The 19,586-nt window shown below is 44.4% G+C and overlaps 1 protein-coding gene across 3 annotated transcripts in view; it reads left to right on the forward strand.

The window, feature by feature from the left end:
* Positions 1-19,586, forward strand: part of MPP3 (membrane palmitoylated protein 3) — a 143,920-nt gene that overhangs the window by 59,380 nt on the left and 64,954 nt on the right. For all 3 annotated transcript variants that reach the window (XM_025200725.1, XM_025200726.1, XM_025200727.1), the window contains 5 exons: positions 1,121-1,258; positions 4,766-4,847; positions 11,675-11,760; positions 12,585-12,659; positions 15,569-15,765. In XM_025200725.1, coding sequence (XP_025056510.1) covers positions 1,121-1,258; positions 4,766-4,847; positions 11,675-11,760; positions 12,585-12,659; positions 15,569-15,765 — 578 coding nt within the window. The remainder of the gene's footprint in view (positions 1-1,120; positions 1,259-4,765; positions 4,848-11,674; positions 11,761-12,584; positions 12,660-15,568; positions 15,766-19,586) is intronic.

A 19,586-nucleotide genomic window follows, 5' to 3' on the forward strand; every position in this document is an offset into this window, starting at 1 on the left:
AGTCCAACCCACTAAGTATGCAGTCCCTCTCTCTGTTTGTATTAGTAACATCATAGCACGGTGGCAATAAATTGATGAGCAGTGGAGTGGAGAGAGCCCAGAAGAAACAGTTAGTGACTATCAAGTGACCACTGCTACAGGCATAATCTTAGCTGGCTAGTGAGGCATAATACTGAGCAAATAATGTGCCCAGGCAGCCATCTTACTTTGTGCTCCAAGTCAAACTCAGCTTTAACTTTCTAATGTCCCTGACTATGAGCAATACTGGTGGATCTTGTGGATATCTGTAAGCAACAACTCTTTATTTTTCTGCATTTGATCTTGAGTAGATGAAGCAATTAAACTATCTTATCTGTCTTCTATGATTTTGTTTGGTTTTGTGAAAACTGGAACACTGAAAACTGGTCTCCCCCATGCTCCCCCCTCCCAGCCACACACTGTGGGTCTCCACTGCATGTGCTAACCCCCACACTCCAACAGCATGTCTCCCCCATACTTCCCTTGCCATATGCCCCCTCCTTCAGCATACAAGTCACCCTGGCTCAGGGTAGGCGGTGGCTAAGTTCCAGCTTCAGCCCCAGGCTAGTACTAAAATCTATGATGAGGCTTTTTTCCAACTTGTGTTGACTGGGGGGCAGAGAGGAGGATCTTGTCTTGGATTCAAGTAAATATACTAATTTAAAAAAGAGTGGCTTGAAAGGGTACTTACTTTTTTACAAGTGACTTGTTTGTCATACCCAGTTAGCTCATGATCCTGTTCTTAATGCTGACAACAATACAACTTCCATTACTTTTGAAAGGTTCAGGATCAGGGTCTTGAAGATTACAGAAAAAGGAAACATTAATTTCTTTAGTAACATAGATGATTTTTAAAAAGCAAACTGGATGATTAGCTTCCTTTTTGACTAATCTAGGTAAAGCGGAAGCTCATGAAGTTTGCTACAAACTTTTGCCAAGAAAGTAACAAATTATGCTTACAAGAAAACTTGTTATTGATTTTTCACCAAATGAGAAGCTTTTTGTACTGGCCGTAAAGTTGGGAATGAGAAAGATTCTCCCCAGTCTTTCCTGAAGTATTTTAACATTTTCTTCTTTTTCTTTTTATTTCCTTTTTGAATAGGCAATGCTTGTTGTACATGACACAGTTGCACAGAAGAATTTTGACCCAGTCCTTCCACCTCTGCCAGATAATACTGAAGATGACTTTGATGAAGAATCTGTGAAAATTGTTCGTCTAGTAAAGAATAAAGAGCCTTTGGTATGTAAAGAATACCCAATTCTTAATCCAAAAGTGGTCTGACCCTTTGTGAGGAAGGAATAAGTCTCAGGATGTGTTCTTGAATGAAGTGGCTGGAGTAACAGAATGAAGGAGGAGAGTTGGGCTTATCTATACATCAGACACTTCAGGTCAAATCCTTGACATTAAAAATAGTAAACCCTTAATCCTTCCACTGTACCTAAACCTCTAAAAGTTATGTAAGTTTTGTCCAAGAGAAACTGTCAATCTTCCTTAAAACCAAAATCAAAAAGCCTGTAAGCTTCCAAATCTTTCAGAGTAATTTAAAGATCTTTTTAATAAGGAATATAATGTTTAGGAAGCTTCCTTGTTGCTTCTGCCACTTCAGGGGAATTTGGCAGAAAGATGGCAGAGCTGCAAGGCCTTTAGAAGTGCTCCAGAGAATGGAGCGTTTCTTTGCTACTGTACTTGAGAGTTTATTTAATAGAAAGCCATGCTTATGCTTGCTTGCTTCACTTTGTTTATGCAAGTGCAGAGCCTGTGAACCTAGCAAATGGATTGAGCAGTAGAAGCTAGAAAAGAGAGTGGAAATGCAGGCCAGTGAAGTCATGAGTGGAGCCAGAGTGTCTGTGGCTAACACCCCTTTGGCACTATATAGATGTTTTTCAGAGCACAATAATGCAAAACATCTTTTGTACAATAAATCAGAACATATTCTTCTTGTCCATTAGTAGGGTCATACTACAGTGGTTTAATCAAGGATGATCCTTCCTTGAGCAGGGAGCTGGATTAAATGACCTCCCAAGGTCCCTTCCAGCCCTACTTTTGTATCATTTTATGATCCTATATGCTAGGTATCCCTCACTTCCTTGCAAAGGGGCAGGACATTACTCATGTTTGGCAGTGATGCTGCCTGGGGGAATATATTGCAGGTTTCTGTCTAAATCATGAAGCTGGTAAAACAGAAAAAAATACTGAAGTTGTCTGAAGACCTGATTATCAGGTAACTCCTTATATCATTGTAAGCATAGCATTTCTTGTTAACGTGTCCATGGGAGCTGCCACCTCCAAGGTGAAAACGAAGCCAGGACTAGCCTTGTCAATGGATTAGATTGTGTGCTTTGATATCATCTCCTAGCAGATCAATGCTCTGATCTCTGTTTGGGGGAGGTTAATATCAGTAAATCAAACTACCTTTTCCCTTAAAATTGTGAAGTATGAGAATTTTAGGAGGAATTACAGAGAAAATGCCTAGAAACTGCATTATAACAAATAAACAGTAGTAAATAATAATAAGCAAGTAAAGCAAATCTTAGTAAATACCTATTCACCGATGTGCATGAGTCAGTTGATTAAACATAATTTATACCATGCAGTGAACACTTTATCTGAGTGGAAAACATTACAAATGAATCATCTATGGCCATGGGCAAATCCAGGATCAGGGCAAGCGGGGTGTGACCACAGCCCTTCATAGGTTCATAGATTGTTAGGGGCTGGAAGGGACCTTGCAGATCATTGGGTCCAGTCTCCCAGCTCTAGGCAGGAAGACAACTGGGGTCAAGTGACCCCAGCAAGGTGACTGTCCAGTATCCTCTTGAAAACCACCAGGGTAGGTGACTGCACCACCTCTGGAGGGGGTTTATTCCACAGTCTGGACACCCTGACTATGAAGGAGTTTTTCCTGGTATTAAGCCTGAAGTGTCCTTCCAGGAGTTTGTATCCATTGGCCCTGGTCTTCCCCAGGGGTGCCCTAGTGAACAGTTATTCATCAAGCTCCTGATGTACTCCTCTGATGTAGCAGTAAGCCGCTATCAAGTCCCCTCTCAACTTTCTCTTCTTTAAGCTAAAGAGGCCCAGGTCCCTCAGCCTTTCCTCATATGGCTTGCCTTGCAAGTCCCTGATCATATGGGTGGCTCTTTTCTGGATCCTCTCAAGTTTTACAACATCCTTATTGAAGTGCGGCACCCAGAACTGGACACAGTACTCCAGCTGCAGTCTCACCAGTGCTGGGTACATTGGGAGTATCACTTTCTTAATTTTACACTTCATCTGGCTGAGCCCCTGCCTTCATGTAGCTCTGAATTCAGCAGCAAGGGGAAAGAAGGGATGAGCAGGAGCACTACTTACACCCTGGACTCAGAGCTGTGTGAAAGCAGGGACTCCAGCCAGAGCTCTCATGGATCAGGTGGTATGCTCAGAGGCCTCACAGCATATGCGAAGCTCTGGCAAAAGCTACAGTGACATGCCAGTGAGCTCAGAGAGTTCACAATATATGCACCACACAAGCACACGACTGACGCAGGGTGTGACTGCACTTCCGCAAATCCCTGGATCTATCCCTGGCTATGGCTTATAGGTTTTGAAAGTAGAGTGAATGTGCATGTAATCTTTTTCTGATAGTTTAAAAGTGACTAAATGATGGAGAGAAAAATCCTTTCCTGAATTGAAGTCAAGGATGTAGGAAGTAGTGCTGAATTCTGTCCACACACAGTTTGATCAGGTAAATACTGTGAGAAGTTTTGTACTGAATGAAAATCTTTTCTTCTTCCTCTAGCAAGAAATAGAGCAAGCAGTTGTGGTGAAGGACATTAAAAGTATAAATTTCTTTCCTCTACTGCAGACAAGGTTCTTTGGGTAAATCTTCTTAACAAGCTTTTGGGTATAAATACCTTTCATCAGGCTGAGGAAGCCTGTGTCCTTGTCTTGTCCTTGTCATAGCCTTGTCTGCCTATGTCATTAGACCAACACGGCTATAACCTATACCCCTGTTTCTTCTACTGCTGAGTTAAACAACTCAATTCCAGATCAAATTACTGTATTATCAGTAGTCCTAAGAGAAGGCTTCCTAGTTCAGATGTTTATCTGTATATATGCTGTATATAGAGCAGAGAGGCTCAGATCGTACATATAAAAAGCTTGTTAAAGGAATTTCTGTTTTCAAACACTAGTGAAGCCTTTGGATGCCAGCGTGATGGAGGCTACGTGAATATCTGGTTCAGTGGTTTCCAGCCTTTTAAGGCTCGAGGCACCCCACAGAAAATATAAACTCTTGGTTTTTACTTATTTTGACTGCAAACAAATTATACAGCAATTCTTTTGTTGCAAAGACCTCAGGCCACAACGGGTCAGAATGCTTTTCAAATAGGAAATCATAGTTTTAAATCTCTGGCTTTATCTTGTGAATCATATTTGCACACTTAATGGTGCTAACATTGCGTGATACTCTTGAAAAGATCTTAAGGCATCCCAGGGTGCTGCAGCATTCTGGTTGAGAATCACTGATCTAGATGGACAACTGAGTAAAGGAACTGGAGACATACAACCCCATCCTATAGGCTCACCAAGCAGTGCAAACACAGAGGTCAGATTGTTGGTGAAATTGGTCAAAGAGAAAGATACTTGTTCAGTATGTTCCCCATTTAAAATAACAAATTCCACTGTCAAAAGCTTATCAGATTTGTCATTACCTCACCATTGTTACCCCATGTTCAACGTAAGTGCTTTACAGTTTTTGTTATGTTGCAGGGAGCAACCATCAGAAGGGATGAGCACTCTGGGGCTGTGATCGTAGCAAGGATCATGAGAGGGGGTGCAGCTGACCGAAGTGGTAAGGTTCTGAATAGAAGGAACTTTAAAATGCTGTTGCTAAACTACACTTCAAAATTTCTAAAATAAAAACTTATAGCAAATCAAATAGTTAATTTCTAGCAAAGCTAACCCGTTGATCATCAACGTTTATTATATGAACAACCTACTAGTTGTGCAGCATGATGTGTACAGTCCATATAAAACATGTCTGCAGTTGAATTCTTTTACCTTGCACTTCTCAGAGATTGATCATTTAGAATTTTAGAGGTTGATCATTTAGAATTTACCAGATGAGCTCATCTGAACTTGTATGCAGTCCACTATATTCAGTAAATATAGTGAATAAAATATTTAGGAGTCCTTAATCTTTTAAAATACACTAGTAATATATTCCCAGAACTACTGTGATGAAGAAGTATTAGGAAATTACAGTTTTCTTCTAGTCTGCTGCTATTAGCATTTTTCACAGTAGGTTAATCTGACAAATTTAATATGAAGGGACTAGAATAGTATAGTTAACATTTCCGTATGACACCGGTAATGCTCTGTTTTAATCTGATAATCTTGTAATATGGTTAACAGAAAAAAAGTCTTCCCATAAAATGAGGAAGAGCAGTCTCCAACTTTATTTTAAAAGGATAAGACCACACAGAAGCCTCTCCCCACCCCCACCTTCTTTTATGTCAGTACCTTGGTATCCTTTGGAGCGCTAACAATATTGATGTGCTGTATGTGTGCTCTGATGACAGCCTTTCTAAATATTAATGTGTAATAAATTTAATTCTTTGTTTGAGACAAATTTACCTACCCAGTTACCCTACTGTAAATACTAAGTTGTCTCGCTGTGAAAAGTAGGAGTAAGCCAAGTTTCATCAAAGTAGCCTATATATGTCAGTAGAAGTGCTAAACAGTGGGCATGTCAACATGTACCATTAATGTGAAGCAATAAACTCTGGGGCTTATAGCTCCAGAATTTACTGCTCCTGGGTGCACCATTTGAACATGCACTTGGGACCACAGCACATTGAGCAGGGTTGGGGCAGCCCTGGTCGGCAGGGGGCCCCAAGGGTCGCCTGCCAGCCCAGCTGTGCTTCCCCCCTGGCTCAACATGCTGAGGAGGGGCTGCCTGGGGCACAAGGGTGCTCCAGTGCGGGAGTAGCTGCCAAGCAGCCCCCTCGCTGAAGCACCCTCATACCTCAGCCAACAAGGGAAGCATCTACATGTGTGCTGCTGCAGAGTATTCTGCAACATCTACTATCCTGCTGTAGAGTTGAGTAGTTTACTCCAGCTTAAATACAATTACTATGTGTAGATGTGCAACATTTACTGAGGAGGTAATTAATCTACTCTGTAGTAAACATCTCGTGTAGACTCACCCAGCGTCACTTTGTGTGTGAAGTCACAGCAGTCTTGAGCTGTAACATCTCATTTAGATTAATGCAGAACTTCCCATCGGTATCAGTGGAAAGGAGGTCCTTTTAAAGTAAATGGAATGATATGGCTCTCTAAAACAAGCATGAACTGCTGTTTTATTCTGAGGTTCTCACATGATCATATTAAATTGCTAGCTGTAGTAAATTGCTAATTGGGCTGTATGAGCAAAGCTATTCCTGGCATTGTTTCCTTCATATTTTGGTTTTAAAATTAACCTAGCAGCCTTTCTTAGATCAGCTAGTGATGATCCTGTCTTTACATAGCTCACTTAAGTGAACTAGAGATTTTTCAGTGGGAAGAATCAGCAAATTCTGGATATGCTGATATCTTTAAGTTCATTCAAGTGTTATTTGCCCAGTACAGACAGAACATACAGAAGTATGCACAGTGAGCTGAATCCTGTTTTACCCACTAGCCTTGGAAATGCTACTTACATGTCATTTACCCTAAACTTCTGGATGAAATTCTATTACATTAATTTTTAATTTTGGAATTACTGCTATGCAGGTAAGTGCATTACTTGGCTGTACGCTAGCTGGAGATTTGCAGCCTCTAGCTATGATCCAGAGGAATTCAAGATGTTTCTGTGGGCACCAGAAGCTCTTTATGTCTTACAGCAGTTTAGACTTACACCTGTAGGCATCCAGTCTCTGCCCAAGGCTTAGGAAAGCAGAAAAAATTTAATCATGCTTTAACCATAACTAGTAAACCTTAGCTGTACTCTGCAGATGCTGTTGTAACATTGCTTGGTGGTGAGACTGACTTATAAGTGCCCTTGGGAGCCAGGGTGCATCTGGCCAGACATGGCCAGGAGACTGGGAGGTAATCTTAATGGCAGGTGGGAGTGCCTGGACACTTGGTTACTTAGGTGGATGGGACTTTTATGGGAATATTCAGTGGACGTGACCAGAGAGCAGATTAGGACATGCCACGGCACCCCATGTTTTTTGCCCTCCTGCAGCAATGTGCTCCCCAAACCTTTTTGTGGCTCTCACTCTGTTAGCAAGTCAAACTTCATATATACTAGCTATGCCATACCTACAGAGGGATGAGTGATTGAATCTGCACCCAGCTGTTCCAGCTCACTCCAGGCACCAAATACTGCATCTGCAACAATTTTGCCCTCTGTCCCCAGCGAGATCTGTACAGCACTAGCTATTCTGGACTCAGACCTGATGGTCAGTGACTAAGCCATAGATGTCAGCCAGTCCACCCTGGATTATATCATCTTCCTCACTGCTGTTGTCAGCTAGTGACAGACCATGCTGGACGCTCACCAGATTGCATACTTCCCTCAAGTCCTGTTGCTGTAGATGGCACATCAGTCAACAGCAGAAAACCTGTGCTGGTCTTCCCCATTTATGAACAGGAACCACATTTTTACGATGAATGAGATGGTGGTCAGCCATGCCCTCCTCAAATTCACTAGTGCCATAGCTAGGCTCCTCTGTCTGTAATTAACCCCCCTAAGAGGATTTCACAATGGTGATTTCATACCTGGATGGAAGACTGCTAGGTAAGGAGTTCCATCTTTCTGTCTCCTGCCATGCCTGTCTTGCCCCTGCAGCTTCACACCTCTGAAGTGTTTGTTAGAATGGCATGCAGAAGGAGCTATGCCTCTGGGGACTCTGGTTGGATAGCCTGGGCACCATTTTCATTGCCACATGTCTCTTGTCCATGCACAGATGATCAAGGAAAACCCCTCCACCCTTGGCACCCCTGGTGCATCTTAAGGACGATGTTGAACTGCAGTACAGTTATGCTTGCAAACTCACCAGGTCAGCTGTGGAGAGAACTCTAGGCCTTCTTAGAATGTCCTGGCAATGTTCATCTGTCTAATGACACATTGCAGCCTGGAAAAGGGATTGTCACACCATGTTGTCTGCTGTACAATATAGCTGTACAACGTGGAAATCTTTTGCTTGAGGGGCTGGACACAGAGAAAGAGGGGGCAGGAGCTGACCCAGGAAAAAGAAGAGGCAGAAGGGAGGGGAATTTTTGAATCCAAAGTATGCAAAGACATAGTTCCAGAAGCAATCGAGCAAAAGCAGAGGGTGCTGTCCCACTCAGGCAGAAATGCCACAGAAGGCTTGCAGGCACTATATGAAGGAATAGCATTGGAGGCAGTCAGGGTCAGTCAAATTCAGGAGGTGTTTAGTTAGCCCTTGACATAACATGCTGGTAACATTCAGAGAGAGAACTGCATCAAGTCTACTGGCTCAATTTGGGCCAGTTTCAGTTAGACCTGTAGTGCTGGAGAAGAGGCTGCTTGTCGTCCATAGGAAGTCAGCCAGAAGCCAGTCAAATGTATCTGTAGGAATGAGTCATGGCAGGCCACACACCATTAGGAATCTGCAAGGAATGAGGCTACCCAGTAGTGGTGAGTCTTGGACTGGAATAAGGGGTTTTCAGCATGGGTGCAGGCCCAAAAGGAGGAGGTTCATGAAGGGGGGTCCTTATATCTCTCTCCATCTCTTAGCAGCAAGAGGATTGCTGACCTCTCTACCCCATATGCCATTTTGTGACCAACCCTGCCTCACCCTGCACTTGAGATCTATTTGCAAAGGAAATTGTTTGATTCTGATTGAAGTGGAGTTTCCTGGGAGCCTCCACTCTTATCAGCAGCAGATTGAAATGGCTGCTTCTAGGGCCCGGTGCCACCCAAAAGTAGCAGCTCCACTAAACCGCACCAATGATACTGCATTCACTATGTCATGGCCTGCACAAATGACATTGCACACCTCTATGAGGGGGTGCATAATGTCTGTGACCTCCCATCAGTTTTATGGTCTTCTGCATCACCATTACACTTTGTGTGATTAGGCTTTCAACGTCATGCTCTATGGTCAAATAGATAGGTTCCCCAAAACCAGAGATATGGGATGATGCAGACAAAGATTAGGGATGACAGATCTCAGAAGGGGTGCTGTCCCAACCCTAGAGGGTTCTGGATGCAGACTGAAGCACGAGGGTGAGGAGAGGACTCCAAGGGTCCGTAGTCAGGGTAGTTGGTTGTCATATCTTGAGCTCTTGCTGCAGGGTTCTGCAGGAGGGTGAGAATCTCAGGGACTCTCCCTCCCAGGTGCTGATGATGGCTGCAATCCAGCACCCACAGAGCTCTCGCTTACCTCTGTTATGGAGGCAGGTGGGTGGAGTGTGGGGCTCAGCCTCCTTTGAGATGGAATCTAAATCTGTGAAGTAAACACAGTTTTTCCTCAGGTTCCTGATTTGGATCCTCCAGCAGACTGCACCCAACTATCACTCTGCATTATTTACTGGAGAGTCCCTAGACTCAGTAGTCCATCCCCGAGCTCTTAGGGAGTTGGTGCATTTCCACAGCTCCCCTGAGAAGAGTTGCACTCCATGGTGTGTGGAGCCTTCTTTTCCAGCTCCACTGGCTGCTGAGCCAATAAGGTTGGAACTAGGACCAGTGCCAGGAAGAGGGCAATTCTATTTCTCTGCTCACTCCCCCATCTTTGATGTGCTCTGGGGTAAGATTGAGAGAGACCTTTGCCAAAATAGATGCTGGCTGGAATCTTCTCTTAGGGTATGCCTTCAGGGAAGTCAGAGGGGGAACTGTCCTGTGATGCTGTGTGCATAGCAGTAGCCCCCCTTGGCAGTGTTTCAGTTCTGTCTTGGCTGCTGTGCAACCAATCAAGTGGGGCTGCTGCCATCCTAGGCAGCTGGCTTAACTTATTTATACTTTACCAGGTCAGTGTGGCCAGCTGGTGGCTCATGCCATAATCTGTGCAATCGTATAGTCTGTCTGCTTTGGTGCCGTGGAGAGAGTGCTGAGGTCTCCCAGATGGGACATAGAAAAATAGGGTTGGAAGGGACCTCTAGCAATCATCTAGTCCAACCCCCTGCTCAAGGCAGGATCCAACCCTGGCTAAATATCATAGGTTTGACAAACACTTGTCTAATTCTTAAACCTTGGGCAAATCTTATACAAAACTACCAGGCAGCATTCCTGAAATACCAAAATTGCTATTTAACTTGCCACAGGTAAAGCAGGGGGACAAGAGCACTGTCAACCTCTTCCACTGCAAGAACAAGAAAGAATTTGTTAAAATACACTTGAGAGATCTAGGAAAGCAGACAACACCTCCTGCTGCAGAGGAAGGCAAAGACCCCCCTCACCATCCACATCAGTCTGACTATGAGGCAAAATTCCTTCTTAACTTCAAATGTGGAAACTGGTCTCACCCAAAGCAGAAGAGCAAGACCCTCTAGCCAGATACCTCTAGGTCCCAGCAGGAGCATTGGTGTGCCTTAGTCCAAACTCCCAGTCCTGGCTGTGGCTAATACCTAATGCTTCTGAGGAGGGTGTAAAAACACCCTGACACTTGTAGCAACAGGAAAGGGAAAACATTCCTTCTTGGACCCATGTGGTGACCAGAAAAGCCCAGAATCATACAGTAATAATCAGGCATTCTCTACTCTGCACTATGACCTGGTGACTGCAGACTACTCCTTTATCACACATTCTAACTGAAGAGCAAGAAATTCCCTTTTTTCTTATCCTGTCCTTTTCATAACATTATCCTAGCTTCTTTTAATCTTCTTTCATAACCAAGCCAGTTGTGGAACTCGGCTTCATTCCCCTGCTTGCTGAGCATCATCCTCTAATTTCCATCTGCTTCCAACTGTAGAGTTTTTTCTAGTGGCCTCTGAACAAGCTGTAGGAGGTCTCCAGGGTGTTCTTGTTCTCCACAACAGCCAGTGGAGCATATGTCTTTGTGCAGCCTACAGTAGCAGCTCTACGTCTTTTAGGAGCAACTTGAGAGAACCCATTGTTTTCCTTCTCCAGGTGGTATGTGGGGATCTCATAGGGAATTGGCTTTTTCAAGGTGCTGACTGTCTCTGAGTTGGCTGCAGCATACATCAGCTGTGAAATGCTGCACTCTGAATCACCTAGTGGAGGCATGTAAATCACTTATTCTTTTTTATGGATAAGACCTGGGTGAAACAGGATCCATCTCTAGAGATGTGCAATCCCTGATCCTGGTTGCATAAATCAGAGCATGGCCTGCAGCTACACTTTAGTCATCTAATGTGTGATTTAGGATTTTGTCCAGTAAGTTTCCAAAGGGCCTTGGTAAACCTGGCACTGTGCTAAAATCCCAGCAGACAGAGAAGCCCACACTGTTCTACAACAACCTGTTATCCACTGGCATTGACACTGGTTGCAAAGTATATCTCTTTTCCATTGTTAGGTGACTGTTTCCCTGGGGAAGAGTACTAGATGGTGCAAGGGCAAGAAAACGAGCACCCATTTCTAGCAGCAGATTATGGCCATGGAGTACTTTGATTCATGAGATATATACAGTGCTAACATGTGTACATGTTAATGGGTGTGAGCAGAAACTATCAGCCAGAGCATTCGTCTTTACATAATTATTTTCTTTGTAGGTCTTGTCCATGTTGGAGATGAATTAAGAGAAGTCAATGGGATTGCTGTGCTTCACAAGCGACCAGAAGAAATCAGTCAGATTTTGGTTTGCTATTATTTTTGTTTTGAGATTTCTTTTTTTAATCAAAGGAACTTGTCAGTACAATTAGATAGATAAAATTTGGCTGTCAGTTAAACTATATAAGAGTTAATATGAACAAAATTTGACCTTTTTGTACATTAGCTTTTTCCATATTTAGCTTTCAGTTTTAACATTAAGAAAGTACCATGAAAGTTTGAAATCATTCTAAATGTGATGCATACAAAAGATTAGCTTGGACTGAGAGCTTCCCTTCCATGGTTTGTTTATGGCAAGAATAGCTGATTAAAAATATGTCCCCACAATAAATGCTGAATAATGATTTCCCTTGTTTATAATTTTCAAAAGTGGCTTTTGTTTGAAAGTGCAAGAAGTATCAAGTTGGTGTGGGTGTTTAAATAAAACACCCAAAGGAATATGTGGAAAATATGAAAGACTTCAGTAAGAAACATTATATTAAATGTTATCTCTGCAAAAGTGAATATTTTACTAAAATTATACAGAAAGTTCTACTGTTCTGTCAGTTACACCTGATTTGAAAGCTAGATGTAATTGTTAATGTGAAATCAGGGATTTCCAGTGCAAACCTTAGTACACTCTTAGTTAGGAAGTTCTTATGTATTCCTTCAGAAGAACAAATATACTATTCAGGCTTCTTGGGCCATAATAGGAACCCCCACATTAGTACTAATAGCTCTGCTCCAGGTGAAGTGCATTTCTCTTATATAAAAGAAATAAGGGATTTACCAGGTCCAAATAAGTAGAATCTGAATAGTCTGCAGCATTCCTTTGCACTTCTTCTATTAAAAGAAATATTTATCATTTTTCAGGCTCAGTCTCAGGGATCAATAACATTAAAAATAATTCCAGCCATCAAAGAAGAAGATCGTCTAAAGGACAGCAAGGTATGCAACTCCCAGAAATAATGAAATCTATTTTTTACAAATATAGGGCACATTTCTATAGTCTTTGTGAATGCAAGACTTGCTGATTTAATTGGGGTGTCCAGCTTACAGAACAGAATCTGTTACAGATCCATTGAAATATTTTGTTTACATTTATGTTAAAGAAACCTTTCAAAGCCAACTTTGAATCCTGTAATGTTGCAAATAGTTTGTGCAGTGTTGCAATCCTACCATTGTTACCATCTCATTCTCTCTCTTCTTAATTTTCTATATCCAGTTTTCATATTTTGTCCTTATTTTGACTGTAAACTATTTTCAATTAGGATAATCTCTTATTGATATTTGTGCAATGCACAACACTCCATGGCCCTGGTTCTTCTTTGAACCTCAGGAAGCTACTGTATAACAAATACTTAATTTTCCCAATTTCAGGGGTGTAGGTTGTAGCTATGTGGGTCTAAGGACATAGGCAGACAATGCCTTAATTTCCTGCCTTAATTTCCCCAAGTGCTTTGAAACCAAGGGTAGAATTCTATTTCCTTCCTGGTCATTTAAGTGTCCATACTTGGCCATCTAAGTACTAAAAACGGCATTTACAGGGTATAATTCTACTTCTGAATGTGTAGCTCTGTGCACATGGACAAGTGTGCAGTTATTCAGATGGGGTGCGTGTGGTAGTAACCAAGGCTGTGTATGTGCCCCTTTTTGCTTTGTAGTGGCCTTAACTGCTTGAAAATGGAGTCAGTCAAAACTTGTGACTATCCGACTTATGCTTAGGAACAGAAAGGGTGCATCTTTCTCTATCTTTGTCCCCATGGCTCCATTGGATAGGCCACTCACCTGGGAAATTCTAGGTCCTGGTTTCTAGACCCCCCTACTCTCCCAGAGGGAGTTTGAACCTAGATATCTATGACTTCCCAGCACAGAATTGTAAACACTCTGCCACAGGTCAGCTATTATCCTGTCTCCGGTGCTCCTTTTAAAGCTTGAGCCACTAATAATAGCCCTTGGGGGGAGAGGGTGGGGAGGAGAAATAGTATGAAGAGCATTGCAGGGAGAAGTTTTTGCCTCACTTGGAAAAGGAGTTCAGGCTAGAATCCAGGGCTTTTCCCTTCTAAGCCAGTAGCCACCTCGCTGAACCACACACCGTCTTTCCTCCTGCTCCACTTATCTCCCTCTTGTGGCTACCCAGGGGGCAGCTTCAATAGAGTACCAGAGAAAGTACTGGGTAATGGACCCCCAAACAACTTTTGAGTGATGGGGAGAGGTCCAGAACAGAGGGCCTCCAATTTTCCAGGGGAGAGCCCTAGCCACTGAGCTATTGGGAGAAAAACTCGGAGAGCTTTCTCATTTTGTTGCCAGTACATATGACCAGTCTGTGTGCAAACTTAGATGTCCATGTGTATGGGGCTATGCAGCCAGGAATAGAATTCCAATCCATGTGTAACTGCCATTTTTGGCACATAAACTGCCATGTACATCAGTGGTTGGGAACCTGTGGCCCACAGGCCCCCATGAAGAGGTTGGATTTGGCTCAGGAAGACCTGACTGGGTGCATAGCTGCACTGTGCTGTGTGTCCCCTCTGCAGTGCTGCCCTCTGCAGCCCTCCCTGATTCTCTCTTGTGCTTGCCTGCCCTTATTACACAGTTTTCCTGTCCCCATTGCCACTGGGGACAGGGATCAGCAGTGTGAGTAACCACTAGAGATGCACTGATAGAGGTTATTTGGGCCAATACAATAGCCAATTTTTAAGGAGGCATATCGGCCGATACTGATCTGATCTCCGATACCAGCCCGGCAGCTTGGAGAGCTGCATGCAGCTGGTAAGTCTGTTGTGGTGGAAGGGGAGTGGGGAGGGAATGGGGATGGCTGGGGGGCAGATCAAGACCCCCTGCAGTGAGGGAAGAGTGGGGCTGGGGCAAGCACTGCCTGGCTGGGTGGGGGGGCGGGGCTTGGGACAGAGCCATGGGATGGAGCCACTGGGGTGGGGAAGGGCTGGGGCTGGGCGGGGCTCTTCCTGGCCCACCCAGCACAGATCTGAGGGCAGATCCGGGGGCACAGGTTCCCCTCCCTCCCATGCCCTCTCGGATAAGCGGCAGGAGCAACAGCGGGAGCCACTGGACAAGCAGTGTGCAGCAGTGGGAGCTGCCTCACCATGTCCCCTGGACAAGCTGTGGCTCCATCCCATGCCCTGCCCCCCACCACTCTGCCCCAGCTGGGCAGCGCTTGCCCCAGCCCCTGCCCCAGCCTCAGCTTCACTCTTCGGTCGCCACGGGGGCATTGATCTGGCCCATCACACCCCTTCCCTTCCCTCTCCCCTTCCTCCACAACAGACTTACCAGCTGTACTCAGCTCTCCAAGCTGCCGGGTTGTGGTCCTCACTGCTGACATGCTGCGTTGCAACTGCACACATGCACTGGCCATTTATCAGCAAAATTATCGGCCATATCGCCAATTTCCGATACAGACAATTTTCTTTATATTGGTGTCAATCTGTTATTGGACCAATGTATTGGTGCACCTCTAGTAACCACTGGTGTCTTGGGCACTCCGAGGATGGGGTGGAGATTTGGGGCCCATGGCAAGAGGCCGTTTCTCAAACTCTGGCCCAGAGCAGTAAAAGGTTGCCGGCCCCTGATGTAGATGACCGAGTCTAGACATTTAAAAGAACAGCAAAGAATAGAATTCCACCCCAGATGTCTTCTGCATTATAACTTGGGCAAATGTAGCTTGATATTTCTTCACATATACATATAAAGCTGTATTTAATACACTCAGTATATGACGATCGGTAGAGATTGCATCTTTTTATAGGTGGGGCATGATAACTATGGAAATATCGTTTGAAAGATGGTTTTAAAATTCTAAACAGAACTAGAAGCAAGGAGTATATTGTTTTTTCTTTAAGGTCTTTATGCGGGCACTCTTCTGCTATAATCCAAAAGAGGACAAAGCCATTCCCTGTCAAGAGGCAGGATTGCCATTTAAGAGGAGACACATCTTAGAAGTTGTGAGCCAGGATGACCCAACATGGTGGCAGGCAAAGCGTGTTGGTGATACCAACCTCAGGGCAGGATTGATCCCCTCAAAACAGTTTCAAGAAAGGTTTGTCAATAAAAGTTACAGGATAATATTTTCATTAATCATAACTATAATGTTAATAATCTTTATGCTCCTTTTATTATCTCAACTCATTAGTCACTTGTCTGTGGTCTTCTGACAACTTTGTTTGAAATAATGACCCCTAATTTCATAAGGGGAACTTGGGAAAAGCCAAACTGGATCAGACCTACTAGATGTCTCAGAGAATTCCGAAAACCCTGGATGCAGACAAATTACATTTTTTGCATGATTTGGTCCCTGAAAGTGCTCTACAGCTGTGACATAACACATGTGCATGACTGCAGAGTCCTTTCAAAATGGCATGAAAATTTAACCTTCGTTGAATCAGCTATCAGCTGAAGGTGCTCTAGAGCAGAGCCCCTTAGGGAACTTCTATAGAGTTTCCCTGCAAGGATTAAGTGTGGGCTGTTCCACCTGCATGCTCCCTTTGTAGCAGGGGAGGGAGGAGGAGATCACATGTGTATGTGGGGGAGGAAGGGGTTTGGGGAATGCCTCCCCCCCCCCCCCCCCCCCCCCCCATCAGTACCATTGAGCACCAGGGACAATTTCCTTGTGGAAGGTCCCAGCCAGGGCTTCTCCAGCCCCGATTGCTACACTACTGCTTCTCTGCATGCCCAGAGACCAGCCATGTGGGTGGGTGGCTCAGGGTATATCCCTCCTCCCATTGGCTGATGCCATTGGCCACTGGGGACACTTTTCTGGGGGGAGGGAAAACCCAGTCAGGATTCTCCCACCCCCAGTTGCTGCGCTTCTACTCCTCTGCCTACCCAGAAACAGCTGGCTCTGGTTAGAACTGTCCCCCCGCTGCCAAGGAAAGTGTCCCCAGTGCCTGATAGCACCAGCGGAGGTGAGGCACGCACACCCTGAGCCCCACACATTGCAATGAACGAATGCTGAGTTGCTGTCCCAGCTACCTGTCTCTGGGCAGGTTGGGGAGCAGCAGTTCAGCAGTTGGGGGTTGGGGGCCCCTGGCTGGGACCCTCCTCTAAGGAAAGTGTACCCGATGTCCAATGGCACTGGCGGGGGCAGGGGCACACTCCCCCTCCTCCCCTATGGGGGCAATGAATACCAGCTTGCTCTTCCATCCAGCTTTCTCTGGGTGGGTGGGAGAGCGAACCCGGGGGCACTGCCTGCTATTGCCTAGCAGCTCAGTGATTGGGAGTGGTGGGGGAGGAAGGGAGAAGGGGCACTGGCCTGCTCCACAGCAGGCTGCAGTGCTCCCTGCCTCCTGGCCTCCACCAGCTTGGGGGGGTGATCACCAAGGGGTCAGTGCATGGAGGCACAAAGTCCCCACCATCAAATGCAGAACATCTGTTACTTTCAATGACACCGTAACTTTGAGCGTTTTGTGTAAAGCGCAAAAAGTTACAGCATGATTGAGGTGACTTTTCATAACTTCTGTAAGTGCCCCTCATCATGAATAGTTATGCAGTAAGCTTCTTCGCTTTCATTAGACCATTAGGCCTGAAGCACAATGGCTGATACACTACTTAAAAACAAATATATAAGGAGAAATTAGTTATGTATCCCTTGAGGCTTCTTGAACTCTGTACTTTAAAGATAATATGGTAGTAGTGCATTTAAGGTCCATTATATATAGGATAAACAAAGCATTTCTCTCTATTCTAAATTTAAACATTAGAAATATTTTCTGCAGGAAGAATTAGTCACAAATGTATTATAAAACAGATCTCCTGTGAGAGCTCTTTATTTGAACTTTTAACCTCGAAATCTTCCTTGTTTCCATATTGCAGACTTTCATGCCACCTAAAGCTTTGGCGTAGCATAACCACTGCCTACTGCTGTTGTCTTTTATAATAAGCAGACAGTTTGCTGCATTAGTCTGAAGTCAAGCAGAAGGCAGAGTAGATTTGCACCTTATAGACTAACCAAAATAGGTATATATCCATTTTGGTTAGTGTGTGTGTGTGTGTGTGTGTGTGGATAATTAGGGGTCTACCAAACTTGAGGCAGCTGCTGGTTGATTTTGTGGGTCTCCCCACACCTCTGATTGGCTAAGGGGCCCCAGAAGTTCCATCCCTCCCTACAGATTGCTAGATCGCACCAAACCACTGCTTAGATTTTAACGCATCAATGAATGCCAATGAAGACCATGGAGGCCATTAATTGATGCATTATTAAACAATCTAAATTGTCGTTAATGGCTTCCATGAGCTTAATCAGGGAATTAAGCCCATGGAAGCCATTATTTAATGTGTTATTAAGCAATGGAAGCATTTAATTAAGGTCTATAATGAAATATCTTATTAAAATAAAAAGCTATGCGCACCATGAATTGCAAGTAATATCAGCTATACACTTACTTATATATTACTTACTATACACTTTAGTAAGTAATGCCAACCATATACACTTTAATAAAGGGCATTTTAAAAAGGAGTTTACTGAAACTAAATGCTAATCCTGAGACAAGTAGTTCATGCTAGGTATTAAATGTGAGCATGCTGTACCCAGCCACAGTAGCTGCAGACATTCTCTGTCTCTGTGGGGTGAACACTTGTCCATACAGAGACGGTACACTCAGTGTTCACCAAGTTTGTTGAAATTGTGAGGCAGTATCTTGCCTGGGTGCAGAGATGTGGAAACCAGTCATAGACAGAGTCCCACAACACAGACCTGGGCCTGGGCCCAGGCACAGGCACAGGCACCATTCTTTGATGAAGTTCATGTAAGCATCATGTTTGTTGTCATGCTCTTTCCCCTGTCCCAGGATTCCTTTCAGTAGCTGAGGGTTACAACTCAGAATAGGCACCGGGTTGGGGTCCAAGATGCTAATAGCACTAAGGAAGGGGGCAGCCAGTTGTCTGAACTATGGTGGTAGTGACAGATCATACCTGTAGTACTGGTTTGGCTTCACAGCTATTGCCTGGAACAAGTCCCTTCTGCACTGGTTTTCATGAGGACAGCTTGACAGTTCTTGCAATGCCTTGTCTTTGAGCCAATTTAAGAAATCCATCAGCTTGTTGCATGTGTGGTGGAGCACAGCATGCCAGCCTTCAAACCACATCAGGAACTCCAGGAACCAGGTGACATTGTCAGCTACAAACATCACTTGATCTTGAGTGTTGCCTTGCCCTGAGAAATCATGAAGCGTAGGTATGCACTGTGTGCTGGGTGTAATTTCCAGTTCCTCGCTTGCAAACTGCTGGTAGTGCTGCATATTCCTGGTGTGGTAAACTAAGAATTACCTTCACAATGGCTTGGGGCACGGTAGAAAATTTGAAAGATGTGAGGTGGTCCGGCTCAATTTGAAAGACAGGCAGGTCTTTCTCTGTCCAGATCCCTGGTACAAATAAAATGTGCAGCACATAGTTGGTGCACAGAAAATTGCCAACATTTGACATGTTTTGGTTAAGGTGGTCCCTTAACTTTGGGTGATCAAGTTTCTCCAGCAGGATGTTCACTGCCACGAAAGCCTCCACAACAGAAAATGCAACCTCTCCCCTTGCCAAGCTGCTTTCTGTGGTCCTTTTAAACAGGGAGGACATGGTCACTAGCTTCTTGCTCTGACCTTCAGCCTCTGCAACAGCCTTCCCCTTCATGTGTGCCTTGGGCTCAAAGGGCGTTTTCACATGTGCTCTGGGAGTGCTGGTGGGGGGTGAGGGGGAGCTTTAATTAGAGTGGCTCTGAGATCCACTTTAAATAAGGCACCTGCAGCGTCTCGTGTATCATAGTATCATAGTAGCTAGGGTCAGGAGGGACCTGAACAGATCATCTAGCCTGACCCCCCTACCACAGGCAGGAATGAAAGCTGGGTTCACAAGACCCCAGACAGGTGATCG

Source organism: Alligator sinensis, unplaced genomic scaffold (assembly GCF_000455745.1).
Source record: "Alligator sinensis unplaced genomic scaffold, ASM45574v1 scaffold161_1, whole genome shotgun sequence".
NCBI classification, from domain to species: Eukaryota; Metazoa; Chordata; order Crocodylia; family Alligatoridae; genus Alligator; species Alligator sinensis.